The sequence below is a fragment of the Felis catus genome, chromosome C1 (genome assembly GCF_018350175.1).
Source record: "Felis catus isolate Fca126 chromosome C1, F.catus_Fca126_mat1.0, whole genome shotgun sequence".
Classification (NCBI taxonomy): domain Eukaryota; kingdom Metazoa; phylum Chordata; class Mammalia; order Carnivora; family Felidae; genus Felis; species Felis catus.
The window spans coordinates 125970292-125996640 of NC_058375.1; the positions used below are offsets into that span (position 1 = coordinate 125970292).

General features: G+C 45.0%; 1 protein-coding gene across 5 annotated transcripts in view; it reads left to right on the forward strand.

Annotated features, from left to right (window-relative positions):
- The window catches only part of MGAT5 (alpha-1,6-mannosylglycoprotein 6-beta-N-acetylglucosaminyltransferase), a 336584-nt gene that overhangs the window by 279608 nt on the left and 30627 nt on the right, over positions 1 to 26349 (forward strand). For all 5 annotated transcript variants that reach the window (XM_023259272.2, XM_045033706.1, XM_045033707.1 and 2 more), the window contains 2 exons: positions 12542 to 12691; positions 22443 to 22589. In XM_023259272.2, the coding sequence (XP_023115040.1) occupies positions 12542 to 12691; positions 22443 to 22589 (297 nt within the window). The remainder of the gene's footprint in view (positions 1 to 12541; positions 12692 to 22442; positions 22590 to 26349) is intronic.

Genomic DNA, 26349 nt, shown 5'->3' on the forward strand with positions numbered 1-26349 from the left:
AAACCCCTCAACCCCGGAATCTGGGACCATGGTCACTGAATTTTGCTAAACAGTCACTGCAGAGTTCCTTTCAAACATGAAATGATTTGGGCCCAGATCTTCCCCAGGAGTGGGCCCCTTCTTACCCACTGCATGGTTTGTCTTACTGAACAAATGTCACATCTTCAGTTTCAGGCCAACTCTCAGACTTCTGTGATCTTTGCCTTGTTTCAGACCTTAGAGGTCTCTGTTCTTGGACTCCTGTTTCATTTAGTTTCTAGACTAATGATCAGAGGTGTATGGACCAGGTCCTTGCCCCCCACACACACCCCAGGAGCTTGGAAATGAAGGACAGTAAGGACACACACCCAGCTCAATCCATGTTGAGCAAGGTAGGAGACAATACAGAGGGGGGAATTCGGGGTCTTTTGGCAGACAGGGCAGGGGGAGGGTACAGGTCATGCTATTCGTGATTTGCTTGAGGAAAATGTCAAGAAGAAGTGTCACTCTGAGTACTTCAAAAGGAGGACTGCCTGGGATGGTCAATGGCAGGCAGCATTTAAGCAGGAAGGAGTCTCTAAAACAAAGACTGGAAGCAACAGTTAGCCATGAACATGGCCTAGAGAAGAAAGGCTTGACTAGTACAGAACACAAAGTTTAGAAAGGGAAGTCCTGAGAAGATCCAAACCACGGCACAGCCTTTTGTAGTTCCAGAACCACTTATGCACATCATCTCCTATGATCTTTGGGGCCTCTCTGGAAGGGAGAGTGGTTATTACCTGAAGAATCTGGGTGCAGGTGGGTGAAACCACTCACCCAAGGGCACAGAGGGAGAGCTCAGGCTGAAATCCAGATCTGACTTTGGTCCTTTTCCCTGTACCTACCTCCCTAGGACAAGTTATGGTGGGCATTTGAGTTGGGGAAAGACCTTCAGAGCTCAGTGCCTGAGAAATGTGAGGAGGTGGAGGAAAGGTACTGATTGTGTGGGAGAGAAGAGTGTATGGAAAGTACGAAAGAGATTTTCCAAAATGATAGTTGATTATGAGACCTCAGCTTTGCTTCTGCGTGTATCATAGTTGTGTCTGTTTTCAAGCTCCTGCTTCTAAATTAGATACTGTAGCTGCTTTTCCTTCTAAAAACACTTATTTGCAGCATTTTAGATTCAAATGTGTATGAATTAAGCTGATCACTTTTACTTTGCTCTCTTTATGTTTTCAAAAAGTCAGGAATGAAGGGAAGAAATTTCAAGAGATGTGATTTATTTCAAGGAGGTATTTTTCACTTCCTTCTTAAAAAACAATCTTTCATGTAAAGGCCAGTGGTTAGCTGTCCTTTGAAGGGGGAACCTTCACTGCTGTGCCAAAATCAGAATTTCAGTCTGGACACTGTGGCTTCCTCAAAAAATGCAGAGAGATTATGCCTGGAATTTAGAACATTGCTCTCCATTTGATTGGAGCAGAGGAAGGAAGGGGCCCAAGAGAGACTTGTGTTTTAAATGGCCTGGTTTATCACATGTCAGGTCCTAGCCTTTACAACAAAGATGTGTTGACACTTCCTATTCTGAGGAGAGAGATTATGCACATTATTACAAAGTGACACATCCATCATGATGAAGTCGTGGGTATTAATGGGTATGGCACTGGGCTGAATGCCTTGGAGAGGAAATTTACCAAGCACAGCCCTTACGCGCTCTAGCTTGACAGAGATGAGGAGCACCAGAAAGAAGCGAGCTTGTGCTGTCTCACTCACAGGTGGAGCTCCCCTTGGTCAGAGGCCCAGTGTGGAGGTCAGAAGACCCCTTGGGGAGTGAAGGGCCTGCCCTAAAGCACATGGAGACATTGCACGCTCTGAGATCTGTGCCTTGTCTCTGACATAACAGAGTGCTGGGTAGAGCTTGGAGAGGCACAGTGGAGAGTGGGATGTGTGATTGTGTGTGTGTGTGTGTGTGTGTGTGTGTGTGTGTATCAGACAATGTGGGAATTGTGACCCCTTCACATAACAATAAAAAAAATCTCATTTGTTTTTGTGGATGCTCCAATGAGATAATAGGGCAGGTATAAGAATAAAACCCTACATCTTTTCATTCTTGACCCATACTGCCTACTGAAATTTACACAGATGTGGATGGATGCCCAGAAACAGCCAAATTACTTCAGATTAATGCAGGGATAGGGGGTGAGGGGTGGAGGCCTGGCCTGCCGGTGGAAAGGCAGCCACAGGCAGAGACCAGTTCTCTCCTCTCTAACTCTGAATAATGAAGCAGGACTGGTGACAGGTGACCCAACCCTGCCATCCATTCTCGAAGACCGTTTTTACCCTGAATGCCTACTGCTGGTAAGAGCCACCAAGCAAAAGGATCTCCAAAAAGTCCTGCGTCTTTTTGAAGCAGTGCTGTTCACCCTGGCTATATCCATTCCAACAAGGAGAACTTCCTGGCACACTAAATTATGTCTTCCTCGGAGATGTCACCCTCCCGTGCAGACTTTGCACTCATGATCTGGGATGGCATCAGAGGGCACGTTTGTGATCTGTATGAATCTGTTCAGTTGTCCTGATTACCCCCAAAGAGGTGCTTTTTATACTCATTAGGGCTCCGAAGAGAAGAACAAATACTACCATAGCATCAAATCATTGTATTCTCTTAGAGGAAATTAAGTAGAAAATGAAACGTTTTTCAGTCCCTGACTATGTGTTGCTGTGTTTCTCTACAACATGGTATCTGGTTTTGTATTTTTTTTTTTTTAATTTAGAATCACATTAATAGAACTGGTCACAGTCACCCACCCCCTCCCCCCCCCCCCCGATGCTTTTGCACAGTCCACGGAGAAACACTTCACTGGAGTATAAACCCCTGTCCTTTGTGTGGGGTTCAGCAGACTGTAGCTTTCCTTCTCATTCTGGGGTGGGAGAGCCTCGCAGGAGGGTGAGGCCTGTGGGGGACCCTCTCTCTAGAACGCACGCAGTATGCACTTCCCCAGGGAGGTGGGTTCTGGCTCATAATGACTTTTCTCTTCCTAGTTGCCCCCTCACTTCCCAGATTTCTACCTTAGTCACTACATGTGAAATGTGTCCCTTCAGGACTGCCAACTGTGATTTTGGACATAAGTGTTACTTTTTTTTTTCCTGTTTGTAAGGTAATTACTTGTGGAAAAGCTAGAAATTGCAGGAAAGCAATTACTTTTCATTCCAGCATGCAGTGATAACCAGGTTAGATATGTGTCCTGCCTGTCACTTTGTGTGTTGTATATGTGTCTTGCATCATATGAAAGAAATTGTTTGAAATTGGTAAAAGTGTTCTGCGATGAACTATAAGGTAGATGGACAAGTACAGCTGTACTGTCCATTAGCATGAATATATGAAGAATGGATTCTGACAGAGTCAGTGACAGATGTACAGAATTTATTAACACATGAATGAAAATAGAAAACGTGATGGAAGAGATGAAAATAGAGACAGGTTTTTCCCCTTTTATAAAAGAGTATATTGAAGTTACTAAAAAGTATTATAATCTATTACTTTTTTGTTTTCACATGGTAATCCTTTATTGACATATCCAAAGTTCAGAAAACAAGGTGTCCACTTTTCTGGTCATTATTCACTTTATTCTATGGTTACTACTGAAAATAATCTTTGACCTAAAGGTGGAGTGTTAACAAATGATCCCCTTTGGGCGGCAAAGGCTCCAGGTGCAGGTACTTCACGCATTTTCACTTGGAGACCAGCCTGGGTCTGATTCTGAGGGAAGTGGAGGTGGAAGGTGGATGGTTCCAGAGTTGGAACCGCCCCCTCCCCCCCTCCCCAGGTCATTGGCTGTCTTCAGTGGAGGGCAGTTTTCTATTCACCTTAACAATAAGCACTAAACAATCAGGAACAGGTTTGCTGGTAGGAGAGGGAACCTGGGTGGCCATCAGCAGTCTCTGCGCCTCATTTCCTTTGCAGACTATTAGCTGTGTAGCCTCTGGGAAGGCATGGAGGAAGGTGCTTTAAGTCACAATTTAAAAATCATGGACAGGGTGCCTGGTTGGCTCAGTTGGTCAGTTGGTTATGCCTCCGACTTCGGCTCAGGTCAGGATGTGTGCTGATAGCTTGGAGCCTGGAGCCTGCTTCAGACTCTGTGTCTTCCCCCCCCCCCCTCTGTCCCTCCCCCACTTGTTCTCTCTCTCTGCCCCTCCCCCACTTGTTCTCTCTCTCTCTCTCTCTCTCTCTCTCTCTCTCTCTCTCTCCCTCTCCCCCTCCCTCCCTCCTTGACTTCCTATCTCTCCCTCCTTCCCTCCCTCCCTCAAAAATAAATAAATATCTTTTAAAAATTGTGGACTTTAGGGCTCAAAGGACCTTCAAATCAACAAGCCCCTCATTTTACAGCTGAGGAACTTGAACTTGCAAAAGATAAAGCAGGTTGTCCAGGCTTATCTAAGCAGTACTGGGTAACCTGCAGGTTGTAGCCCGGTCCGCTGTCTCCTACACACTTCACTCTGAATAGCCTTGCACACATTTACCCAAGAAAAAGACTTTCTTCAAATAGTGTGAGAAGTTCACCAGGGAAAAGGTCGTTCCAGGTCAGACCCGGGGAGTGAACTTCAGGCACGGTGTTTGCCGAGGAGTATGCGGTTGGCAGCTCCCACGGGGCAAAAGTGTGGTTTATGAGGAAGCTTTCCATCCCTGGATTTTTTTGCAAAGTGAGATGACATTAAGGGAGGGGAGTTTACCACCTTTTCCTTTAGACTCTCTGACCCATCCATCCACCCACCTCTTCTCTCTCTCTGCACCCTTATTGCTCAGATTTTGCCTGGTGCCTCTTGCCCTTCTCTGTCCTGCTGTCTGATAAAGGGAGTGACCTGAGTCCCCTGCCATGATCTTGCCACCAGTGTGGTTGGAAGGATGACAGAATGTGGCCTTTCCTCACCTCTTAGTGAAGTGAGGCTCTCTATCACACACTTCTTTTAAGCATTAGGTTCCAAACTAAAGTCATCCACACCAAATCCAGACTTGTTACATGCATACCCCACCTGGACTATTAATTACTTAGTATTTTTAATGGACTCATTTTGAAAATAGTTATTTTAGCTTTTTCCTAAAGAGTTAATAAACATGAAACGCCATGGGTGTGTTTTTCTAAGCCATATTTTATAGGCTTACAACTATTAAAATTAAGAATTTTTATCTGTGCTCTACCTAAGATCATCTCGTATATGTAAACATTAAGTTGAAAGAGTGGGATTCTGTTGAATTCAAACATGAAACAACTTTTTTTCTCTCTTGAATTGTACAAGTCTTTTTTGCCCCTTGGATGCAGTTTTGGGCAAGTCCTATAAAACTTGCAATTAATAATTAAAAAAAAAAAACAACAACTCTGTTACTTTTAGTTCTAAGAACGTCCAACTGCAGTAATTAAAATACCTACTCTGATTTAGTAGTGGAAACTTTGAACATCATCTCAAGTTAAGCTCCTTTCCTTCTGCTTCTAAGTGCTGCTTTGCCTGAGAAGCCTGAGATGGACTTATGGCACCCTCCCAAGGCTGTTTCCAGCAGCCCATCCTCCCAGTGCCTCCTTCTCAAACAGAGCCCTTCCCCGTAGGATCCAGCTGGGCACCACTCTGTGTGGTCCACACCTGCACCAAAGGAAACCATTATCCATTCCTTTGAGAAACCCTGGGAGCTCTGGCCATTGCTGACTCCTCCTGGAGGGCATCCTCCCAGCTCCAGGCCCCAACCATGAGGCGTTTCAAAGCTTGGGTCTGGCACTAATCTGTGTACCCCAGAAGTGCCCAGGGATGCATGTGAGGCTCTTTGAGTGGTCCTCTAGAACCTTGCTCACCTGCTTAGGTAGAGAAGGGAAAGCAGCCAACAGCTTCCCAGGGATGACCTCCCTCCTCCCCTTCAGGGTGGTGGTACTTTGAGTACTTGGTACCTGTTGTTTGGTTGCTGGCCTTTGGGACCTCAACTTAATTGTCAGGGGAAGGCCCAGGTTCACACCTGTTACACCGCCTACCGGTGTGAACGTGATTCTTTGAATCCTTCCCTGAAGACACACAGGACAGTCCCGCCAAGTGGCCACTTGTCCTCTGCTTTTAGACCACATCTGGTTGTTGGGCTGTGGTCTAAACCCACCAGGACCGCATCTCCTCCACTCTGTCAGCAGTGGATGAGACTCCTGGGTCACCTCCGTTCAGTCTACAATTCACTGACCCCATGCACGCTCTATAAAAAAAAAAAAAAAAAATGCAAGTTCAGTTTTGCCAAGGCCGCCTCTTGGTTTTCTTTTCCCTCCATTTTGACACCTGGAGGGGTGGCAGGGTCTGTTTTCAACCCATCAGCCTGTTTTCTGAGCACAGTAGCATAGCTGGTGGACTTTGTTGCTCTTGGCCTTAGCAATCAGAGCAGAGTAAGGGGCATCATTATCCCTTAGTGACTGCATTTGCATGGGGGGGGGGGGAGGGGATGTGAGGGAAGCCAGCTTTAGGATTTGAAGACCTCCTGCCCTTCCCATAGTAGAAAGGAGAGTTGGCAGGTCCCCAGAGCCCTTTAAGAGGCATTTGTTAAATTGCAGAAAGCTCTCGTGCTGAGGCAGAGATCCCTGAAACCTGAAAGTGCTGGGAAAATGGGGAAGTGTGCCAGCAAATCATTGGGTTCAGACAGAAAGGTCTGGGGGTGGGGCGGGCTTGGGTTCCAGTTGGGCTGGGAGGCGAAGGCTTTAGCCATCTTGGGACTCATTTCTAGCTTGTCCCTTTTTATGGTGTGGGGGTAGTGTGAGCACTATATATTTTTAAATAAAGGTGTATATTTAAACAGCTTTCATGTACATTGTATTCTCAATTCTAGCTCAGCACATATAAAAGGTGTCTAATATAATTGGGAAATGATATTATCCCATATTCCTCGTTCCATCAGCAAAAACAGGGCTGATGGCTCTTTGCACATTACCCATTCAGCCACAGAAGTCTAAATTTCTTCTGAGAAATCTCCGAAATTTCAGCACCTTTTTAGGCCAAACACCAAAATGTTCACCTAACCAGACAGTAGAGAGTAAGTCAAGGACTGGTGAATATAGTCTTCCCTTTCCCTCATTCCACATCCATTCTTTATCCTCCACCCAAAACTCTGAGGTAGGTAGGTTCTAGAACCACTGGTATCATACTTACAGAGTGCAACTACTCGCCCATTGCCCTGGATGAGTTGTAATTTATGCCACATGAGGTCCAGTCAAGAATAAGTGTGGAGCCTGGCACAGTGAAAGGAAGAAAATTCCCTTCTTTTTGTTTTGCCCATGGGCTCGTAGGTGGGCCACAGTCCAGGCTGGAGACAAGAGTGCAAGGTTCCCCTTATTATTCCCACTATAATTATTAAACATCATCCTTTCTCCTGGAAAGGTAAGGATTTAGAGAGAAGGGGTCAAGGGTGGTAGGTTTGTAGAATCTTAACTTCCCAGAGACTTCCAGACTTCTAGGAGGCCTGACTGAGACTTAGCAAGGACCACCCCTCCCCAACACACACACCCAATACACACCTTAACCTTGGGTGGTTACTTGCAATAAATGAGCCAAGGACTGTAACATCTAATTATTCTATAATGCAAATTGTTTCTACTTCACTGCTGAAATTCACAGATTTGCATTTTAGAACTTCTAATCTTGGAATAAAAGAATTGTTCATCCTTGTTGAATTTTAGACTTCAGAACAGGCTGATGAAGTAGGGTTCTGTTTTTTATTTTATTTTATTTTATTTTATTTTATTTTATTTTATTTTATTTTATTTTATTTTATTTTATTTTATTTAATGTCTCCGTCTCTTCCTCCCTCCTGTCTTTCTACCTCAAAACTCCTGAGAGAGCTAGGTTATAAGGAAGACAGCTCGTCTCTGAAATACAGCTTGTGTGGTTTGTACCTCTCATTTTATTTTCATTAAAATACACCCTTAGGTAAAGTCATGGACCTTAAGCTCATTTGCTGGGAGAAGGTTTTGTTGCAGAAAGAAGAATCTGGCTTCCGAGGCTGGGTGGGAAGGTGGGCAGGACCGAGTGGTAGAGTTAAGCCTGAGATCCATTAATAATATTGTGCTCGGTGTGTCCTCTCTGTGTTCTCATACAGCCAGTACTTGCTTCCTGAGCTCCTGCTCTGTGCCAGGCCCCTGCACACTGAGTCTTCAGTGTCTGCCCTTGAGAAGTTCGCAGTCCTGTTGGGTGGGAAGACAATGATAAAGCAGCCCAAAGAGGCCAAGCAGGAAGTGACTGTTAAAAAGATAAACTGAGGCACATTAAAAAGGTTAAGAGTTTATTGGAAGAAAAATCAAAGTCAGGCAGCTCCAAACCTGATGCAGTTAGGAGCACTTCCCTGACAGTAGCTGGGGAAAGACTTACGTAGAGGAGGTGCGAAGCAGAGAAAGGAAATTATCTCATTGGCTATGGCTTACAGCCTTGTTGGCTGTTTGTGATTGGTTGTCTCCGGCGTTTTTATTTCATAACCTTGAGGCATTTGCCAGCTCAGCTTATGTAGGCCACCGTGGCATTCGAGCCACCTCAGTCTAATGGCCTCCTTGTTTCATTAATTTAACAGTACTAAAGACACAGAGGAGGTGGCAGCTAACTTCACCTGGGTGAGCCCAGGGATTGCCATCTTGCAGAGGATGAATGGGGAGGAGTCCAGGAGAGAAAAGGAGGCCAGAAGAAAGGGGGTTTCAGGCCGAGGCAGTGGCAGGTGATATGTATGCAGGAGAGCAGAAGAGGTTTGGGAGCAAAGACTGAGCCCAACGTAGGTAGACCTGACACAAAGGAAAAGAAATAACAGGAGATGAAGCTAGAAAGCTTGGAGAAGCCCACATTGTGAAGGGCCTGTGTGCATAGCTGAGAAGTTGATCTTTCACTGCCATGAAGAGCCTTTGAAAACTTCATATAGGGGAACTAAATCTTCATTTTTGGAAACTAGCCCTGAGGACAGTAAATTGAAGGGTTGGGGGCTTAAGGTCTTAGCCCAGGGCCTCTAGAAAAAAGGCCTGAGGCAGATGCAAGTATTATTCCTTACTGGGGAAGGAGGTGCAAGGCCAGAGGCTGTAAGAGTGGAGGAGGAGGGAAGCGAGGCCAGGAGAAGCTCATGGTGACAAGATGGAGCGGACAGCCATGTTGGCTCCTGCTGAACAGACATTGCATCGTGGTCCCTGGGCGCTCTGCGCTCCTGGAAGGTTTGCAGGGAAGAACTCTACTTTGGTATAGTCTGCAGAAGAGAGAAAGAGGGGAGTTTTATTTGCCCTGCCCCCTTCTGTATTCTCATTGTCCCTGGCTCACCTCCCAGGAAACTAGTGGCCCTGTCCTTCTGGGATGCTCTTCAGCATAGCAGGCCCCACGATCCCCCACCGCATCTCACAGTGTAGCTTCTGTCCTGTCTGAATGCACAGGGCAGCGTCGGTAGCATGAGCACCGACTGAGTGAGAAAGTAGAGTAGGCAGTGAGCGGTGTGTGTGAGCGGCTCCCCTGCACCTTTACCTGGAGCCCATGGCGTGATTCACCCTCAGCACATTTCTGTGCAACTCTTGACAGGTGGCAACAAGAGGCCTGAGGTGAATCACCTAGCTGTCAGGTCAGCTTCAAAGCTTAGAGTTCTGTTGGAAACATTTGTTTTCCTCTGATAACCTGTTTGATTTTGTTCTCATTCCTGAAATTACCTCTCTGAAGGTAATTTCTCCTTTCTGATTTGACCCGGCCTTAATGTTAATAAATTCACAGACTTTATTATTAGCCCCTGCACATGCTTCTGAGCTTGCCCCCTTGTTGTGTTTCAAGGAGGCCCAACCTCTTCTGGGATTGATGGTGATACATGTGTTGTATCCTATATATTGTTTACTCCCCAGGCATTCGGTCCAGGAATCCCAGTCTTGCGTGTGTCTGTCTGCAGTGAGGATTCTCCAGGACAGGAACCAAGTGGGCCATTCACTCTTCTTTGTCACCCGCTGGCCAGACCTAGTTCATGGGCCTTTGGTCTATCTTCACTAGTTAGCAGCTGGCTTTTCACAAGGAAATGTCTCTTTTTGCTTAAAGGAGAGAGGCCTGGCCTGCCCAATCCCTGAACAAAAGCCCAGCAAGATGTCCTGACCGGCCTCCTTTTGGATGATAAGAATCCACCCAGAGTAGCTTAAGCAAACTGTGGGGTGGGGAAACGTTTGGGCAGCTGCTGTTATTATTACTGGAAGAATCCAGAAAGATCTGGGAAATTTAGGATAGGGAACAGCTGTGGATGGAGTGGGACCGGGTTTTCTCTCTTCTGGGTCTCTCTGTTTTCTTTTCTCACTCTATCTTATCATCTCCTTTCCTCCTCCTATCCCTTTCTTGCTCTCTCTCTGTGTCATGCTTAGAGGGGTGATGTCTAGGTCCCTATTATTACCAACTGTCTGGCTCAGTCTTCCCCTTTCCTCCTTTCAGCTCTCATCTGGTTCTCTTTCTACTTCCACCCCCCAAAACTGGCGGCTGGCTTCCTCAGAACTTGTATCTGGATCATAATTACCCAGACTCCAGCACTGAGTGACCTTTTGGCTCTATAGCCCACAGCCATCTGGCAGTGATCTCTCTGTGAACAAGACTCTGAGCTCCTGAGAGAGGCTCCTATTGGCTCGGCTTCTCCTCCTGAGCCTGGCCACGCTGCCCCAGGCTCCTGCCTAGCCTAGAGATGGGTCCCCCTTGGGTCAGGCACACCCCACCCTGGGCTGGTCAGCAGTGTCAGGGGGCAGGGTCACCAGATTTCGTCCCCACCTACCAGGGGCTGTGGATGAGATTGGGATCCCTGAGAAGGGGTTTTGTGGGGACAGGAGTTACCAGGTACATGTGGCACAAGAACTGTATGATAGAACCCCTCAAAGTAATTTATATCAGTGAGGTGATCTTAAATTTGTTTCAGCCTACAAATAGGAAGCCATAGTTTATAAAACTGTTTCTAGTCACCTCTGCATTAATTCAAGGGTGTACATCTCTGAAGTGATAAATTTAGTATCTTCCAGCCATACTAAACATGGCATGAAAATTAAACTTTTAGTCCACGTGTTCACTTTCTTTGTACATTAGGGGGCAGGCATGGACTTGGTTGATTCTGAACAAAATCATCTTGGTGCATAAAATGGAGAATGGGAACTAGACTTGTTTTTCCAGCCATGAAGACTTTTGATAATGGGGTTTGAGACATGCGTCTCACAAAATTGAGCGTCCTTTGTGATCTTCTCTACCAGGGCAGTGCCTGGCAGAGGGCAGACCCTGAATCCAGCTCAGAACTTTGTGGGGAGGCAGAAATGTGCTGCTGCCCTCCCCCCATGAGAGCCCCTTGCCTGTCTCCAAGCTCTGTGGCTGCTGATGCCACATGCCTACATCCCTTGCAGTCTTTACTCATAAAACTGGCTATTAATACATGTTCCTGGAGTGTGTGAAAACGGGCTTAGAATGGGGGAAAAAAAACTTGTCCCACTTTTATACAACTGGAAAACATTACAGAACTTGAATTTTTCAAATTAAAAAAAAAAAAAAAAAAAAAAAGCAACCTACCAAATCCAGCCTGTGCTTCTTAGTCACACGGAAATGTGAAGAGGAAGGGAAAGTCACTTCTGCCTCACAGGTGGTTTTGATTTAGAAAATGTGCCTCGAAATTCAGTACAGAAAAGAGGTTTTGTTTTGCTTCTAATAAAAATAAAACTACTTTTGAATGTTTCAGGGTTCATCAAAGTTTACATTTAGTCTTTTTTACATTTTTGTCTACCTGGCTATTCTCATGATCTCTCCAGCTACCAAGCCAATCAATGTATATTGTGGGAAACTCTCATCTTCCCCCCGATCCGAAGTAGGTGGGATCCAGTTCTGACAACATGCGTTAATCATAACTAGAAATGCTGGCAAGAGCTGGGGATGTTTGCATTCCTCAGGGACAGCTTAGCATCTCCAGCTAAATATTTCAGCCCAACTGACTGCCTTCTCTGGGCTTTCCTTCCCCAAACATCCTCCTCCGTAAGGCAGAGGAGCCAAATGCAAAGTGTTGGGTCCCTGATAATTTACAAAGTGAGGATAATACTTTAAAATTCTTGGCCTTGAGAGGCACCTGGGTGGCTCAGTTGGCTAAGCCTCCAGTTCTTGGTTTCAGCTTAGGTCATGATCTCACAGTTTGTGGGTTCGAATCCTGCATCAGGCACTGACAGCATGGAGCCTGCTAAGATTCTCTCTCCCTCTCTCTGCGCGTCCCCACTCGTGCTCCCTCCCTCCCTCCTTCTCTCTTTCTCTCTCTCTCTCTTTCCCCCTCTCAAAATAAATAAACTTTAAAAAGATAAAAAAAAAAAAAAACAGTTGGCCTTGAGCTATCATTGGTATTCAGTAATATACTGCTATATTTTCTGTTCTTCCTTACAGAATTGTACAGCAGCAATATGACTATGTTTGTCCTCAAAGTCCAGGCATATCACTTTTAAAAGAAATATTGGGGGTCAGATTGCCAAATTCCTACAGTTTCCATATTAAGAACTCCATCTCTGTGGCCTCCAGCTATGAGACAGGTTGTTAAAAGGATGAAAGAAAAAAATGCCTTCCCCTTGTGTCCCCTCTTTAGAATAAGAAAATCTACTTGGACATTATTCACACGTACATGGAAGTGCATGCGACCGTTTATGGCTCCAGCACGAAGAATATTCCCAGTTATGTGAAAAACCATGGCATCCTAAGTGGCCGGGACCTACAGTTTCTTCTCCGAGAAACCAAGGTAGGTTTATAGGAATTTTTAAAACATCCATCAGTGATGTTTACTGGTTGTTTCTGTTGGTGTTGAAAACGGGATCAGAATCTCTCATGCTGTCTTTTCAATGCTGTAGTAACTTATGAAGTCATTTCTGGGCAGTGGTTTTCTAGATCAGCTATAGCTTAAAAGTTCGTGAATTGTGGAAAGAGGTTGCTACAGTTGAAAGCCTGCTTACCCAGGACCTACTCCGTGCCAGGCATCAAGCGAGGGGCTGGGGATACAGTGGCAAACAGAAAAGGTAAGGTCCGGTCTTGAGGGTCAGACCTTGCGATAAAGAAGCAGCTTTCATAGTAAGCCTGGGGTGCTCAGCTCCCCTACCTCTTTAATCAACATCGCTCAAGGAATCGGGCCACCAAGTGGCTTTTCTTGCACCTCTTCATTCACAGATTTGTACCGGACCCTGAAGAAGTTCAGATGGGGGAAGAGTCCCTTCAGGCTCTGGGAGCAGGGAAGACACTGTGAAAGATGTGGGAGATGAACAATTGGCGGGTGGGGGGCAGGTGATACCCAGGACACACAAGAAGGAGAGTCAAGTGGTGGAGACAGAGATGACACATTCAGGAGAGAGCCACAAAGTAACCCAGCTGCTCTATTGCTGGGAAATAATGGAAGGTAACTTTTGGTAAGGAGCTGAGGGGCTGGTTGTCCCAAGCATAGACCTTAGGGTGTAGGCAGCTTCAGACCCCATGATGCAGGCAGCCGGGGGAGCCACTGAGCGAGGTCTATTTTAGTGACATGCTGAATGCGTTGTTTTGAACCGGTGCCTGTAATTCTGCCATGAAAGTACCAAATGATGTTAGGGACTTGCAAATAAATCAGAGTTTGGCCTTAAAGGGCCAGACCTAGTGCAAGGGATGTAAGAGTAAGAAAGCCAGTGTGAGCCCTGCCTTGAAGCATAGGGACAGCTTATTACCAACAGTGATTTTCTCAGTTCTGGGCCCTGACTGGCTGTGTTTTCATTTTTAAGGTAGCAGGGAGGCTGAGTGGGTGAGAGGCTCTGTGGCTTAATAGCGACTTTTTATCATTTTATGATACTTGGATTTGGGAGAGCATATTCACATATGCTGCCTTGTTTGATTCTCACAAACAAAGCCGTAGATGGGGAAGGTACTGTTAACTTCATTTTAAACAGCAGAAAGTAGGCTAGAGCATTTGGCTTGCTCACAGTCACTGACTTTGCCTGGGCGGGGTGACCCTTACGCATGATTTTTTTTTTTTATTGCAAATTAAAGGTCTGTTAGGCCCTCAAGGCACCATCCTCCTGAATAAACACCCAAACTGGAGAACATCTATTGGACACTCCCAACAGAATAAGCATCTCCCTCCTGCCTCAGTCTCTCCATATGTAACTGCATTTGATCCTTTCTATCTCTAAGTCATTCGTGTGGTGCCATGAATAAAATAGATGGATGAATTATTTATCTCCTTGGCCAAAGATCTGGTTTGTATTTATTAAGATTTCATTTCCTTACAAGGTCATCTGTAGTCTGATGCTCGTGTGTGGCAACCCCGGAGTGAAGTGTGTTTCCCACTTTGCACTCTTGGCTTTCTGTTCTTTTTCTGTCTCGGGATGACATTTTAGAATCGTGAGGATGTCCGGGCCCTTTAGTGGCAATGCTATTTTTGCCATTTGCCTCATTTTACTTCTCCTCACATCAGCTGGTGGAAAAAGCTCGAGCCTCTTTAAAATTACATTTGGCAACGCTGGCTCTCAACAGCGTGTCATTACTGTCTCGCGCACTCCTATTAACCCAGCCTCGTGAATGTCTTACTCAGCCTTGGAAGTTTTAAAAGAACCCTGACTTACCTACCATCCGTTTACCCTGTCAGAGAATGGGGAATAGGCCGAAGCAGAGGCCGCTGATATCCCAGGGAGGAAAAGAGAAGAGGCTTGGAATATCCGAGCCGTGATGTCAGAGACTGCCTAACAGCCAAGGACTGCAGACCGAATTTTGAGTGTGAGGGGCATATATTTATCCTTGAAAAACGGGTGCCTTCACAGGATGTCACTGATCCCATTTTGTATTGCCTGTTCGTCTGACTAGAATATATTAAAGCCCTCCGAGTGGAATTATGGCTAAAACAGTTGGCAAATATGATGGAAATGAGGCGCTGTGTCGCCGAGACTCCCCTTATACCCAGAACACAGCAGCAGGCACTAAAATGAATGGATCTTGGGCTTTGAAATAATGACACTAAAGACCAGTCAGGCTTTGCATTTATAACCCTTTCTGCCTCTAACTCCTTCCTCTGTGTCTCTGAGCAATTTAAAAGCGATTTATTCCAATCCACGTTGAAAGTGGAGAACTGGAGACACAGAGAAGTAAATGTCGGTAGAACAAATGAGATTCACACGCTCCTCGGGCTCACTGGAGAGGAAAGCGAGTCTGGTGCTGCTTCAGGTTTGGAGACGGGCTGAACTGACTGATGTTTAATCAGCTCCTCACTTATTATTTTTCTTTATGAGACGTCTTTGAAGCCCTGCACCCAGGCCCAGGAAACCCTTTGCTCAGCAGTATTTCGCCCTGGCGTGCCACAGGGGCCCATGTGTCATCAGCAGAGTCCGGCTGCCGGGAGCCTATGAAGATGGAGGAATTTGGTGTGACACTAAAAAGGGGCTAAAAGAGCCAGGGAGTTGTTGAATCTAAAAGACTCTTCTTAACAGGCATATAAATTTGGATGCATTAATTATTTATCGGCAGACTATAGACAAGGCTTTCAGTCCAGCAGACTCCGGGAGTGCAGTTGAAGCCAGCACAGGGTGGCATGTTTTTATTTTGGGGTTAAGTCCTCATCGCTTTTGATGTGATTTCTTTCTTCTTCCTAATTTTAGCCTCTTCATGTCCACCTCCTCCCCAGTCTTAGCATGGGAAGCTCCTGATAGTATGGAGCATTCCTATCCTGTATTAGATTGGAGGCACATTTGGAGTGAGCCGCAAGAGAACGTATTTTTCTACAGTAAAAGCCGAGAGCAAATTCTGGCTGTGGCAAACAAGCAGGGAAAGCCACTGCTGTCTGTGGTGTTACCCTTGGTACCCAGACCTCTGGCCATTCACCCTCCAGCACTTGGGTGGGTCATGACCTGTTTCCCTAATCTATCAGCTCATCAGCTTAGCTGTGGAACTCACTTAGAAGCCTGGGCAGGACTGGAGGATATGCAGTATATGCTGTCCCTTTTCCATCCCATCCCTAGCTCTGGCACCCACCTCCCCCGCCCCCATCAACCATGACTTTTCCCATGAGCTTGGATATAGTTTCCCAGTCTCTCAAGAATCCAGGGCTACCACCCCTGGAACCAGACTCTCATGCAGTTCCATGATGGCAGAGGGGCTTTGCTTGTTCTGTTTACAAGTACATCTTCAATGTCTAGAACAGTGCCTAGCTTGTAGAAGGCTTTCAGATAATTATATAAAGAATGAAGGAAAGAGTCAAGATGAAATCCATTAGCCATCTGGGATCTTGGGACCATGCCCGAAAAACTGAGTTCTTGCTTTGCTCATGAATCACGCACCTAAATCTCCAAGACTTCCACAGCAAGCGATGCTGTCCTTCTGACACTGCACGCCTGCCTCTCCGTGGTATTGCCTACACATCACACAGGTGTCGCCTGTGAGGGAGAGCCCAAGGGCTTACTTACCGACAGAGCAGTCCACGTTCCGTCTCAGATGCTGAAATATTCACCCTCAGACAGTCAAGGAGGCTTCATCTTATGGCCAGTATCTAAGGTTATTCCTATTCCAGCCAGATGGGGAAAACATTTTGTATACACATGTAATCCTCTCTCCCTCTTTCCCTCCCACGTATGTATGTACAATTGCACAGTTGTAGCGAGATGATTCAGTACTTGCTCTGACTTCAAGGACAAAAGTGCATCCCCACACTCAAATACACACGAAAACATTCAACATCTCTTCATCCTCATGAAGACACATGACTGCTGGAAAGATCTCATCTATTAGTATTTATTCTTTTGCTCATTTTCCCTACTGAATATATTCCAGGCCTCATTCCAGGCATTCTTGCTACAGGGATGACTAAGGAGTTTTGCCCAAGACGAGCGTACAGGCATGGTAGAGGAGACCAGCACGGAAACTGGGGACTATAGCAATGCAAAAAGTGCACAGGTAGAGGTAGTAATAATAAAAAATAGTAATACCGACGTAGAACTTCTGGGATATTATAAGCAGGCTCAACCATTTAGTTGTGTAAAATGTTGCACCATGACTTGTGAAGTCACTCATATAAGAGGATGAGCCTGCTCCTGGAGGACAGGAACTGATTATCAGCCACATTTTAACACAGCGCATCTGTGTCATCATGGTGCACATGACCGTGGGGATTTATTATGGCAGTGACAGCCATTTTCTCTCACCCTCACCTGTGCCTTCTCCATGAATTATCTCTTATCGTGAAAGTCCTCTGTGCTCGGTACTATGAGAGCCCATCCTTAATGTGACGTGAATAGGCCTGTTGTGCTGCCTTGCACCTTCTAATGGTAAACATTTCATGCTGTCATGGTGGAAGATGGACAACATCCACAGTTATCAATTTACCCAAATATTTGCTTACCGCCCCCCCCCCCCACCATCTCCATCTCCAACTCCAAGTCAGTGCATGTATAGTGAATTGTAGCACATTGGATTATGAACTGGGGTTTCCAAATGACTGAAGTATATGAACTTTTGGTTTTGATATTGTGGTTTGTGTTTGGTTGTGTTCTGTTTCATTTCTGAAAGGCTACTTAGAAAACAAGGATAATCTGGGTGTCTACCCAGTGAGCTGGTCTCCAGGAAATAGCCTCTGACATAGCAGCTGACTCTGACAAACTTTGGGCACTTAAACATACTTGACACGTATCATTGTCTTGTCTCCTTTGCCTTTCTACCTCTTCACAAGAGAATCTCTTTGTAGTTTAGGTTAGGGGCTTGGGCAGCCCATGAGAAGGTGTAACCAAACCTGTATGGAAGAGATTTTGGCCACTGTTCTGTTTCTTCATCATCAAGTACAAAAGGGAAGACACATGTCCAGAAAAGGACCCTTCAGGCCACTTGAAGGCATAACCTCTCAGGAGAATACATTTCCTCCACAATCAGCCATTGTATGGATTCTTTTTAAAGATATAAAATGTAGGGGCGCCTGGGTGGCACAGTCGGTTAAGTGTCCGACTTCAGCCAGGTCACGATCTCGCGGTCCGTGAGTTCGAGCCCCGCGTCAGGCTCTGGGCTGATGGCTCAGAGCCTGGAGCCTGTTTCCAATTCTGTGTCTCCCTCTCTCTCTGCCCTTCCCCCGTTCATGCTCTGTCTCTCTCTGTCCCCAAAAAAATAAATAAACGTTGAAAAAATATATATATAAAATGTATACCTATTACCAAAAATCCGGGGATTTCCAATCATTATATGAAGAATAAACAAGTAAGGCTTAGCAGTCATACATGCTCATGGGACTGGCCTTTCCATGAGGCAGTCACTGTAAACCATGTCTGCTTCCTCTTCTAATGGCCATCTCTCCCTTTTTTTCTGAAAAGTCCAGCTACTTTATGAAACAGTGAGAATTCGTAAATACACATGCAGGTGCTGAACATTGTGTAAAACCCACAACCACAACTTGGCCACACCTAAACCCCAGCTAAACAATACAAGGTCACGTACATGCAGCTGCATGAAGTTGAATCTGGTTTTGAATTTGGACTACTGTTCAGTGAACGTTTACTTCAGTTCCAAACCTTGAAATACATCATGTGCATGAAATACCTCATTTAAGCCTCACACCTGCCCCGTGAAGTAACTATTATTTTCACCATTTTACATATGAATAAACAGTGTAGAGAGCTTGCGTGACCTTGACTCCGGTCCCATAGCTGGAGAGAATGTTACAAATGGACCTCCGATAATCCATAGGAAGTGGCAGGTAATGCTTTCCCTCAGTTACAGAACTAGGAAGTGAGCTGGTCAGGATTTGAACTTTGGTCTGCAGTTAGACCCCGTACAGTTAGTTACCGCATTGTCCCAATCACTGGGCCAATATTCAGTTTATTGGATAAGCTGAGATTGATTCGTTGTTCAAACTCCCTCCCGAGCCACTTCGCCAATTTAGCTAGTTCAAACTAGTCAGAAAAGCTTATGTTGAGAGTGTGTCTTCTATTTTGGATTATCCTGCTGTTCCCCATCAAGAGTGACTGGAAACTGGCTAAACCCATGTAGAGTCTTCCTATGAGCCACCTTTATCCGTGTTGAAAGGAGTCCATGTTAACTACAGTTAAGGGTTTAAAACAATTGTTTCTCCTTTCACACAGAGTAATAAGACTGAGTGGTTTTACTGAACCGTTTGTCAACATGTAGGAATGTCCCAATCCTATGCTGTGAATAAAATCTGTGGTGCTCCATCCATTGTCTTTTAATAGTACTTCAAAAACTTAATTTCAGAGCATCTAATCCCTGGATTTAGAACTGCTTATTGAGGGCACCTGGGTGGCTCAGTCGATTGAGCGTCCAACTTCAACTCAGGTCATGATCTCACGGCTCGTGAGTTGAGCCCCGTGTCGGGCTCTGTGCTGACAGCTCAGAGCCTGGAGCCTGCTTCAGATTCTGTCTCCTTCTCTCTCTCTGCCCCTCCCCTGCTTGATCTCTCTGTCTCTCTGTCTCTATCTCAAATGTAAAAAAGTAAACATTAAAAAATGTAAAAAAAAAAAAAATGCTTATGGATGGGACAGAGTTGCAGCCGTGAAGATGTTCTGTCATCTGGAATATCCTCATTAGATTCTGGGCTTCTGCAGGCCAGATGAAGCATAAATAAAATATGCCCAGTTTCCTCCTGAAAAGTTAAGCCTCTGTGCTTGAATGCATTCTTAATGGTGTGTCTGTTGCCCCCATGCTAAAGATATCTGTAGGGAGCACAATGGAAGCTGGGGACTAGGGGAAAGGAAATTTACTGTGGTAAAGGCACCAGTGTGGCAAGGCCATGGCATTCAGAAGTTTACGGGATGTTCTTTGGTGGTGATGAACTCTCTCTGCCTATGCTTTTGTGATTCAAACCTCAAGTGTGTTATTTGACCTTAATACATCTGCTCCATTATAACGTCACAGGTAATGAGTACACGGGAAGCAAGAAAAAATTGCTTATTGACAGAAGTGACAAAGAACTGTTATTTTGGTGTTTCCAAGTCTTGCATTTCCTGCAATCCTAATTAGTGTGACGAGAAAACTCGTTGCCAAGAAATTGTATGGTATTTGCTTTAAGCTTCATTCTAAAATTGTGAGGCTTTGGAGAGTTAGCCCAAAATGTTTACTTTATGTGTCCTGAGATATTTTGATGCCAGCAGGGCAGCAAAGATGGTGCAAATTGTTATTCAGATATCATTAAGCCTAGGTCACATTCAAGTCCATTAAACAACAGCTTCAAATCCTTTTAATTAATGGGTTCAGATTGGTTGGTCTGAAGGAGCTAATTACATTTTTTTCCCAGGATTTTCTATTTAAATAGACAATCATTGTGCTTCCTGCATTTCCTCCAAAGTTCTTTGCAATTTAGAGTTGATGAAGGTATCAGCACTTTATGGCAGGCCCTGATTTTCAGAGGTCAGGACTCACTGTAGGCTCAGGTCTCTGGCTAAACCCACAGAGACCCCTGTCTGCATGTTCCAGCACCTTTCTTCTCAGAGTCAAAAGGATCTGGAAACCCTGTGCTTTCCTATACCCAACCACCACCTGAGAGAGGTCATCTTTCCCCTGGGGAGATCTTTCCCAAATTCTGATAGGGAGCAGATCACAGAGCTCAAAAGCCTAAAGGATGGTAACCCTGGATTCTTCATATTTAACAAAGCTGTGATCTCTTGGGACTAGTCCTTCCCACTCTTGCCTTCCATTTCTCCTGCTGCTGTCAGGCGTCCGCCCCCCATTCCCACCCCTGAGCCACATGCTCAGGCCACACCCTGTATGCTTAAGTTCTCTTTGATAATCTCACTCCTTTCAGCTACTTAGTAAAAATCAAGAACATCCAGAAAAAGGGCCTCCAGATGGTGGTGGAAATGCCCCTTAAATCCTCTATCTTCCAGGCTCCTGCTAACAAAGTGTTCCTCACCCCCATGTCTCCAGTGGATCTGCCCAAGGGGAAATGCCCCCAGCCAATAGTGGGAGCTCTGCTGGCCACTCAGAGCCTCTCTCCCCAGTTTACCCAGTGGATGTCCCTGATGGTATATTTGGTCATGTCAAGGTTTACAAGAAACAAAAGGATAAAACAAGCAAAAAAAAAAAAAAAAAAAAAAAAAAAGTTAACTACCCTGTTTCGTGCAAAAAACCATACAGTCATAGGATAGGGAGTCTAGCCACAAAACCTGGGATTTTGTTTCTTGTCCCAGAAAAACTCCTGTGGGGGCTCCGTGATTCTCCTGTATGCCCAGCAGGTGCCAGCTCAGTGTTCAGTCCTGGAATTGAGTGCCCAGCACATACTTTCTGCATCTCTCAGTGGTGCCCAGGGAACCTGGCAGCTTGGACTCCAGTCTCCCCAGACAGAACCATTCTAAGTAACAGTTGATTTTAGCAGCTGCAAAAGATAGAATTGTTGGGGAGAGGGCCCCAGGAAAGGAGAATCAGGCATGCGATATATCCAGTTCACCAATATCCTTCCCTCTCAGGGGGGCCTGGCTGTGTGGGTGTTCCTCAGTGATGGCAGAAGGAACGATACCCTGGGGCCCAGTTATCCTTTGGCGATTGATATGCCCTTGGAGGCTGGAGTGATCTCAGCATTGGCTCCTTGGTGTGGTAGGGAGATCTCAAATCTCACCAAGCCCAGACTTGGACCCTGCCGTCGATAGCTTACAGCCCTCCAGCAGTGTAAAAGGTCCCGAGAGGGGGAGATGCAGTGAGGCATTTCCCTGAGATGCAGTTTCATTTTTGGACCCAGGAACCATTGCCAGGGAGCTGCAGCAAGGCCCCTTTGTCCCAGCAGCTCTGAGCTAGTTTGCGCGAGGACTTGAAGAGTGTGTTTTTGCCGCCATCTATTGTCTGCCATTGGGAAAGCAGACTGCTGGCTGCCCATTTAGTCACTCAGCACCCTCTCCCCTCGACTGAGGGGGGAGATAAAAACAAAGTTGTTGGTGTCCCCCAGTGAAAACCCCATTATGAAAACCTGTGTTTACTGACCTACCATCATTTTAAAGCAGCTCCGTTTGAACTGTAATCAAACCACCAAGTGACCTTTCTGTCCCTCCACCCAGCATCACTGAAAGGGCCTGTTGTTCCTTTGCTTCAATGAAGAAACCTTCTGTTTAGTTAAGCAAGTGTTTTTCCAGTCATGTCTCCTGGTGAGTTACAGAAAGATTATTGTTGGGTCTTGGTTTTTGTTGTTGTTTTTAATTCTTTTAATACCCCCACCTCCGTACCTCCTCAACCGCCCACCTCCCGAGCAGCCCCCTCCACGCGTATTTCTTTACTTTTGTTTTTGTTTTTTTTGTTTTTGTTTTTGTTTTTACAAAGGAGGAGAACATAATGAGCTGAGCAGCTTCATGATCCTGTAAAGGACTCTGGTACTGTTTTGCAGTTCCTGATGTGAGCTGCCTTCTCTTCACCACCACTACCCCCCATCCCCGCCCAGGGTCTGGGAACCTTCCAGAGTCTCTGGGCCTTCCACATGGGAATGAAGCACAGAAGAGCCCCCTGTGAGCCAGGGATGCCAGTCCTGACTGATGTGTTTATATGTGGTGTGCTTTTCTGTGTTACAGTTGTTTGTTGGACTCGGGTTCCCTTATGAGGGCCCAGCTCCCCTGGAGGCCATCGCAAATGGATGTGCTTTTCTGAATCCCAAGTTCAGCCCACCCAAAAGCAGCAAAAACACAGACTTTTTCATTGGCAAGCCAACACTGAGAGAGGTAAGCATCTATCAAAACAATCATTCTACTTTCAACAATATGAATACCAGCTACTTACTGAGTGCTAGGAGCCCATTCAGATCCCCTAACGTTGGGCTGTTGGTATCATCAACCTCACTGGACATAGTTGGATGGAAGGAGGAGGCGGAGGATGGGCAGGGGCTCAGGGAGGAATGGCCGATGCTGTCTTCTAACTTGGTGGTGGCACAGCCAGGACTTGCATCCAATTCTGTCCCTCTGTGAACTGTGGCGTCTTTCCACTCTGCCTCAGCCCTCTCCTAAGGCACGCAGACATCTCCAGCCTTCTAAGTAACTGAGCTCTGACTTTCTGAATGTTTAGAATTTTTTGAATAAAGAAATCAACTGGCTAATGTGTATTTTTGAAGAACCAGCTCCCACGATAGGCTGTGGGGAATAAAGGGTGGGCAGTGGAGTCCTTAACTGTCAACCTTGAGAGACTGAAGTCATGTGCCTGGTATTTTAGGCCACCATCAGGAGGCACCGTTCTGATGCTTGAACTGTTTGCAGAAGCCTTATTTGAATTGCTTTCAGAGATCCTCTTGAAAATCCATAGTGGGTGATGAATCACCACTGAAGGCAGTTGGATTCGATTTGGGGCAATAAACAAGTCATTTAGAGCATATGAGTTATCAAGCTGGGTGTTTCTGTATCTAGTCAGAAACAGGTGTGTGCAAGAAACCGTAAGATTGATTTTCTTATTATTTCTGTGGCTCTGTGGGCTGCTCACGAGGAGGAAACCTCTATGAGCTAGAGTCCTTGGATTGCCCCTGTCATTTGGGGCTTTCTACTGGGGGACGACACAGGTGGAAACCCATGACATAGATGCAATATAGCAGCACTATTATTTTTTTTAAGATTTTTAAATTTTTTTATATGTTTACTTATTTTTGAGAGAAGGAAACAGAGCGTGATTGGGAGAGGGGTAGAGAGAGAAGGAGACAAAGAATCAAAAGCAGGATTCAGGCTCTGAGCTGTCAGTACAGAGGTGCAGGGCTTGAACCCACGAACCATGAGATGGTGACCTGAGCCGAAGTCAGACGTTTAACCGACTGAGCCACCCAGGCACCCCAGCAGCGCTGTTATTAAAGCATGCGTTTTTCACTTCTGCTACTTTTAAACCTTTCTGGGTAGATTCTTCTGACACCTCCCCCACCACACACACCAAAAAAAAAGAAAGAACATGAAATGCATTTTCCATGCTTATTGTTTTTGATCAGTCAGAGATCTTACCAATTCACCAAGCTGATTATTTTGAGAGTTCTCTTTTCTGACCCTCCCTGTCAGTCAGGGTGACAGTCCCAAAGGGGATGGAGGAAGAGATCCATAGGTTTTTGCGATCTACAGATTATCCTCAAAAAGAACCTGTTGCCCACACAACCTCTGAAAAGGGTTAACTGTGTGTGTGTCGTCTTGCATACTTGCTTTTCCTTCTGCTAATAAAATAAATTTGAATTCTTCACATTGAGGAGTTGTTCCTGTTGGGGAAGTCATTCCTCAGCAATACCTACTGCACACCTGTGTGCCAGGTGTTGTGGGAGGGGCCAGGGCACAGACCAGGAGCATTCAACCTGGCACTGAAAGCTGATTCTTGGAAAGATTCGAGAAGATGTTCCGCGGCAGTGAGAACATCTCAATCTAGGAATCTCTGTAACTGACAGAGATGTAACTGACTTCTCTGGAAACTTTGGAGTTTGGGATAGAAAACTTAGGCTGATAACTTCAGCTCAGGTCATGATCTCACGATTCATGGTTTCAAGCCCTACCTCGGAGTCTGTGCTGACAGCTCAGAGGCTGGAGCCTGCTTCGGATTCATATTTTCACTCTCTCTCTCTCTCTCTCTCCCCGCCCTTCCCCTGCTCGTGCTCTCTCTCTCTCTCTCTCAAAAATAAATAGATGTGAAAAAATTAAAAAAAAAAAAAATTGGGCTGATAAATGATGCCCACATTTTAATTTAAGTGTAAGAAATCTCTGAAGTTCTTCTGCCCACCTTGTAATAATTATTTGTAATTTTGTTTCTTTTTTCCCCTTTTTTGGGGATTAAACATACATAATTTAAAACTTAGCATTTTAACCATTTTAAGTGTACAGTTCACTCGTGTTAAGTATGTTCAAAGTCTTGTGCAGCCATTGCCACCACCTACCTGCAGAACTTACTCATCATTCTAAACAGAAACTGTGTTCATTAAGCACAACTCCCCATTCTCCCCTCCCCACAGCCCCTGGTAACTTCTCTTCTATTTTCTGTCTCTCTAAACTTACCAAGTGAAATCATATAGTATTTGTTCTCTTGTGACTGGCTTGTTTCACTTAGCTTAAGGTTTTTAGAGTTCATAGCATGTGTCAGAATACCATTCCTTTTAGCGGCCAGATGATATTCCATTGTGTAGATATACCACATTTAATTATTTGTCTGTTCATCTGTTAATGAACACTTGGGTTGTTTACACTTTTTGTCTGTTGTGAATAATGCTGCTGTGAACATTTGTGTACAGGTATCTGCCGAGGTTCTTTTAATTCTTTGGGGCATATACCTACAAGTGGAATTGTTGGAATTTACTTTCTGCTTTGAAATCATTTTAGTCTTATGGAAAAGTTTCAAAAATAGTACAGAGTTTGGGTATATCCTTCATCCAGCTTCCCCTAATGGCAACACATTACAAAACTGTGGTAATCAAAGCTAGGACATTAACCAGTGTTACCTAAACTACAAACTCGATTTGGACTTCACCATTTTTTCCACTAATATCCCTTTGCCCTTCTGGGATCCAATCCAGGACCTACCTTGCATTTAATTGCCACGGCTCCTAATCTCTTCCAATCTGGACAATTGTTCAGTAACTTAATTGTCATTCAGTTTTAACATTTTGAAAGAGTACTCATTGGGCTTTTTGTATACTGTTGCTCACTTTGGATTTGACTGATGTTGTCTCATGGTTAGTTTGAGATGACGCATTTTTGGCAAGAATATCACAGAAGTGATGTGGTCTTATCAGTGTATCATATCAGGAGGTGTGTGGTACCAATATGTCTCATTCCTGATGGTGTTAACCTTGATGTCTTGGTTAAGGTAGGGTCTGCTAGGTGTCTTTACTATGAAGTTACTTGTTCTCTCTATAATGGAAAAAATATTTTGAAAGTATGCAAATATTCTGGTTTTCTTCAACCTTTTGCCCATTTATTTTTACGATATGTTGGTTGGTCTTGCCTACAACAGTTATTCTGGTGGTTCTGTAGTGATTTTCTTTTTCCCTCATTGTGATTTCTTTTTCCCTCATTGTGATTCTTTTTACTGCTGTTTCTATATATGAGCCTTTGGACAGTGATAAATCAAAAGCATCTTTACGACTATGTTGACAACTGGCACCTTTTTGTTATTGGTGATTCTAAAGATTTTGATGTCTCTTTGCTACAAATGAGTATTTTTTCCTGAAAAAAATTTAGGACACTCAAGCACAATCTGTTTCCCAGTGAATGATGTAATATCACATAGATCAGAGCAGCCAGTATGAAATTATTGAAGAACGAATGTTCATCATTTCCGATCAGTTGTCATCATTTAGTAATTTGCTTTTCATTGAGATCGTGAAGGGCTTTGATTTTTCATGGCTTAAAGAGAATAGGCGTAAGAGCTGCCCCCACCAGGCGCTTGGTCCCTCCCATCCCTTTAGATAATTCCACCAGTACGTAAATGAGACTCGAGTTAGAATGGCTCTCTGGGATCCTCAGCCATTGCTCAGCA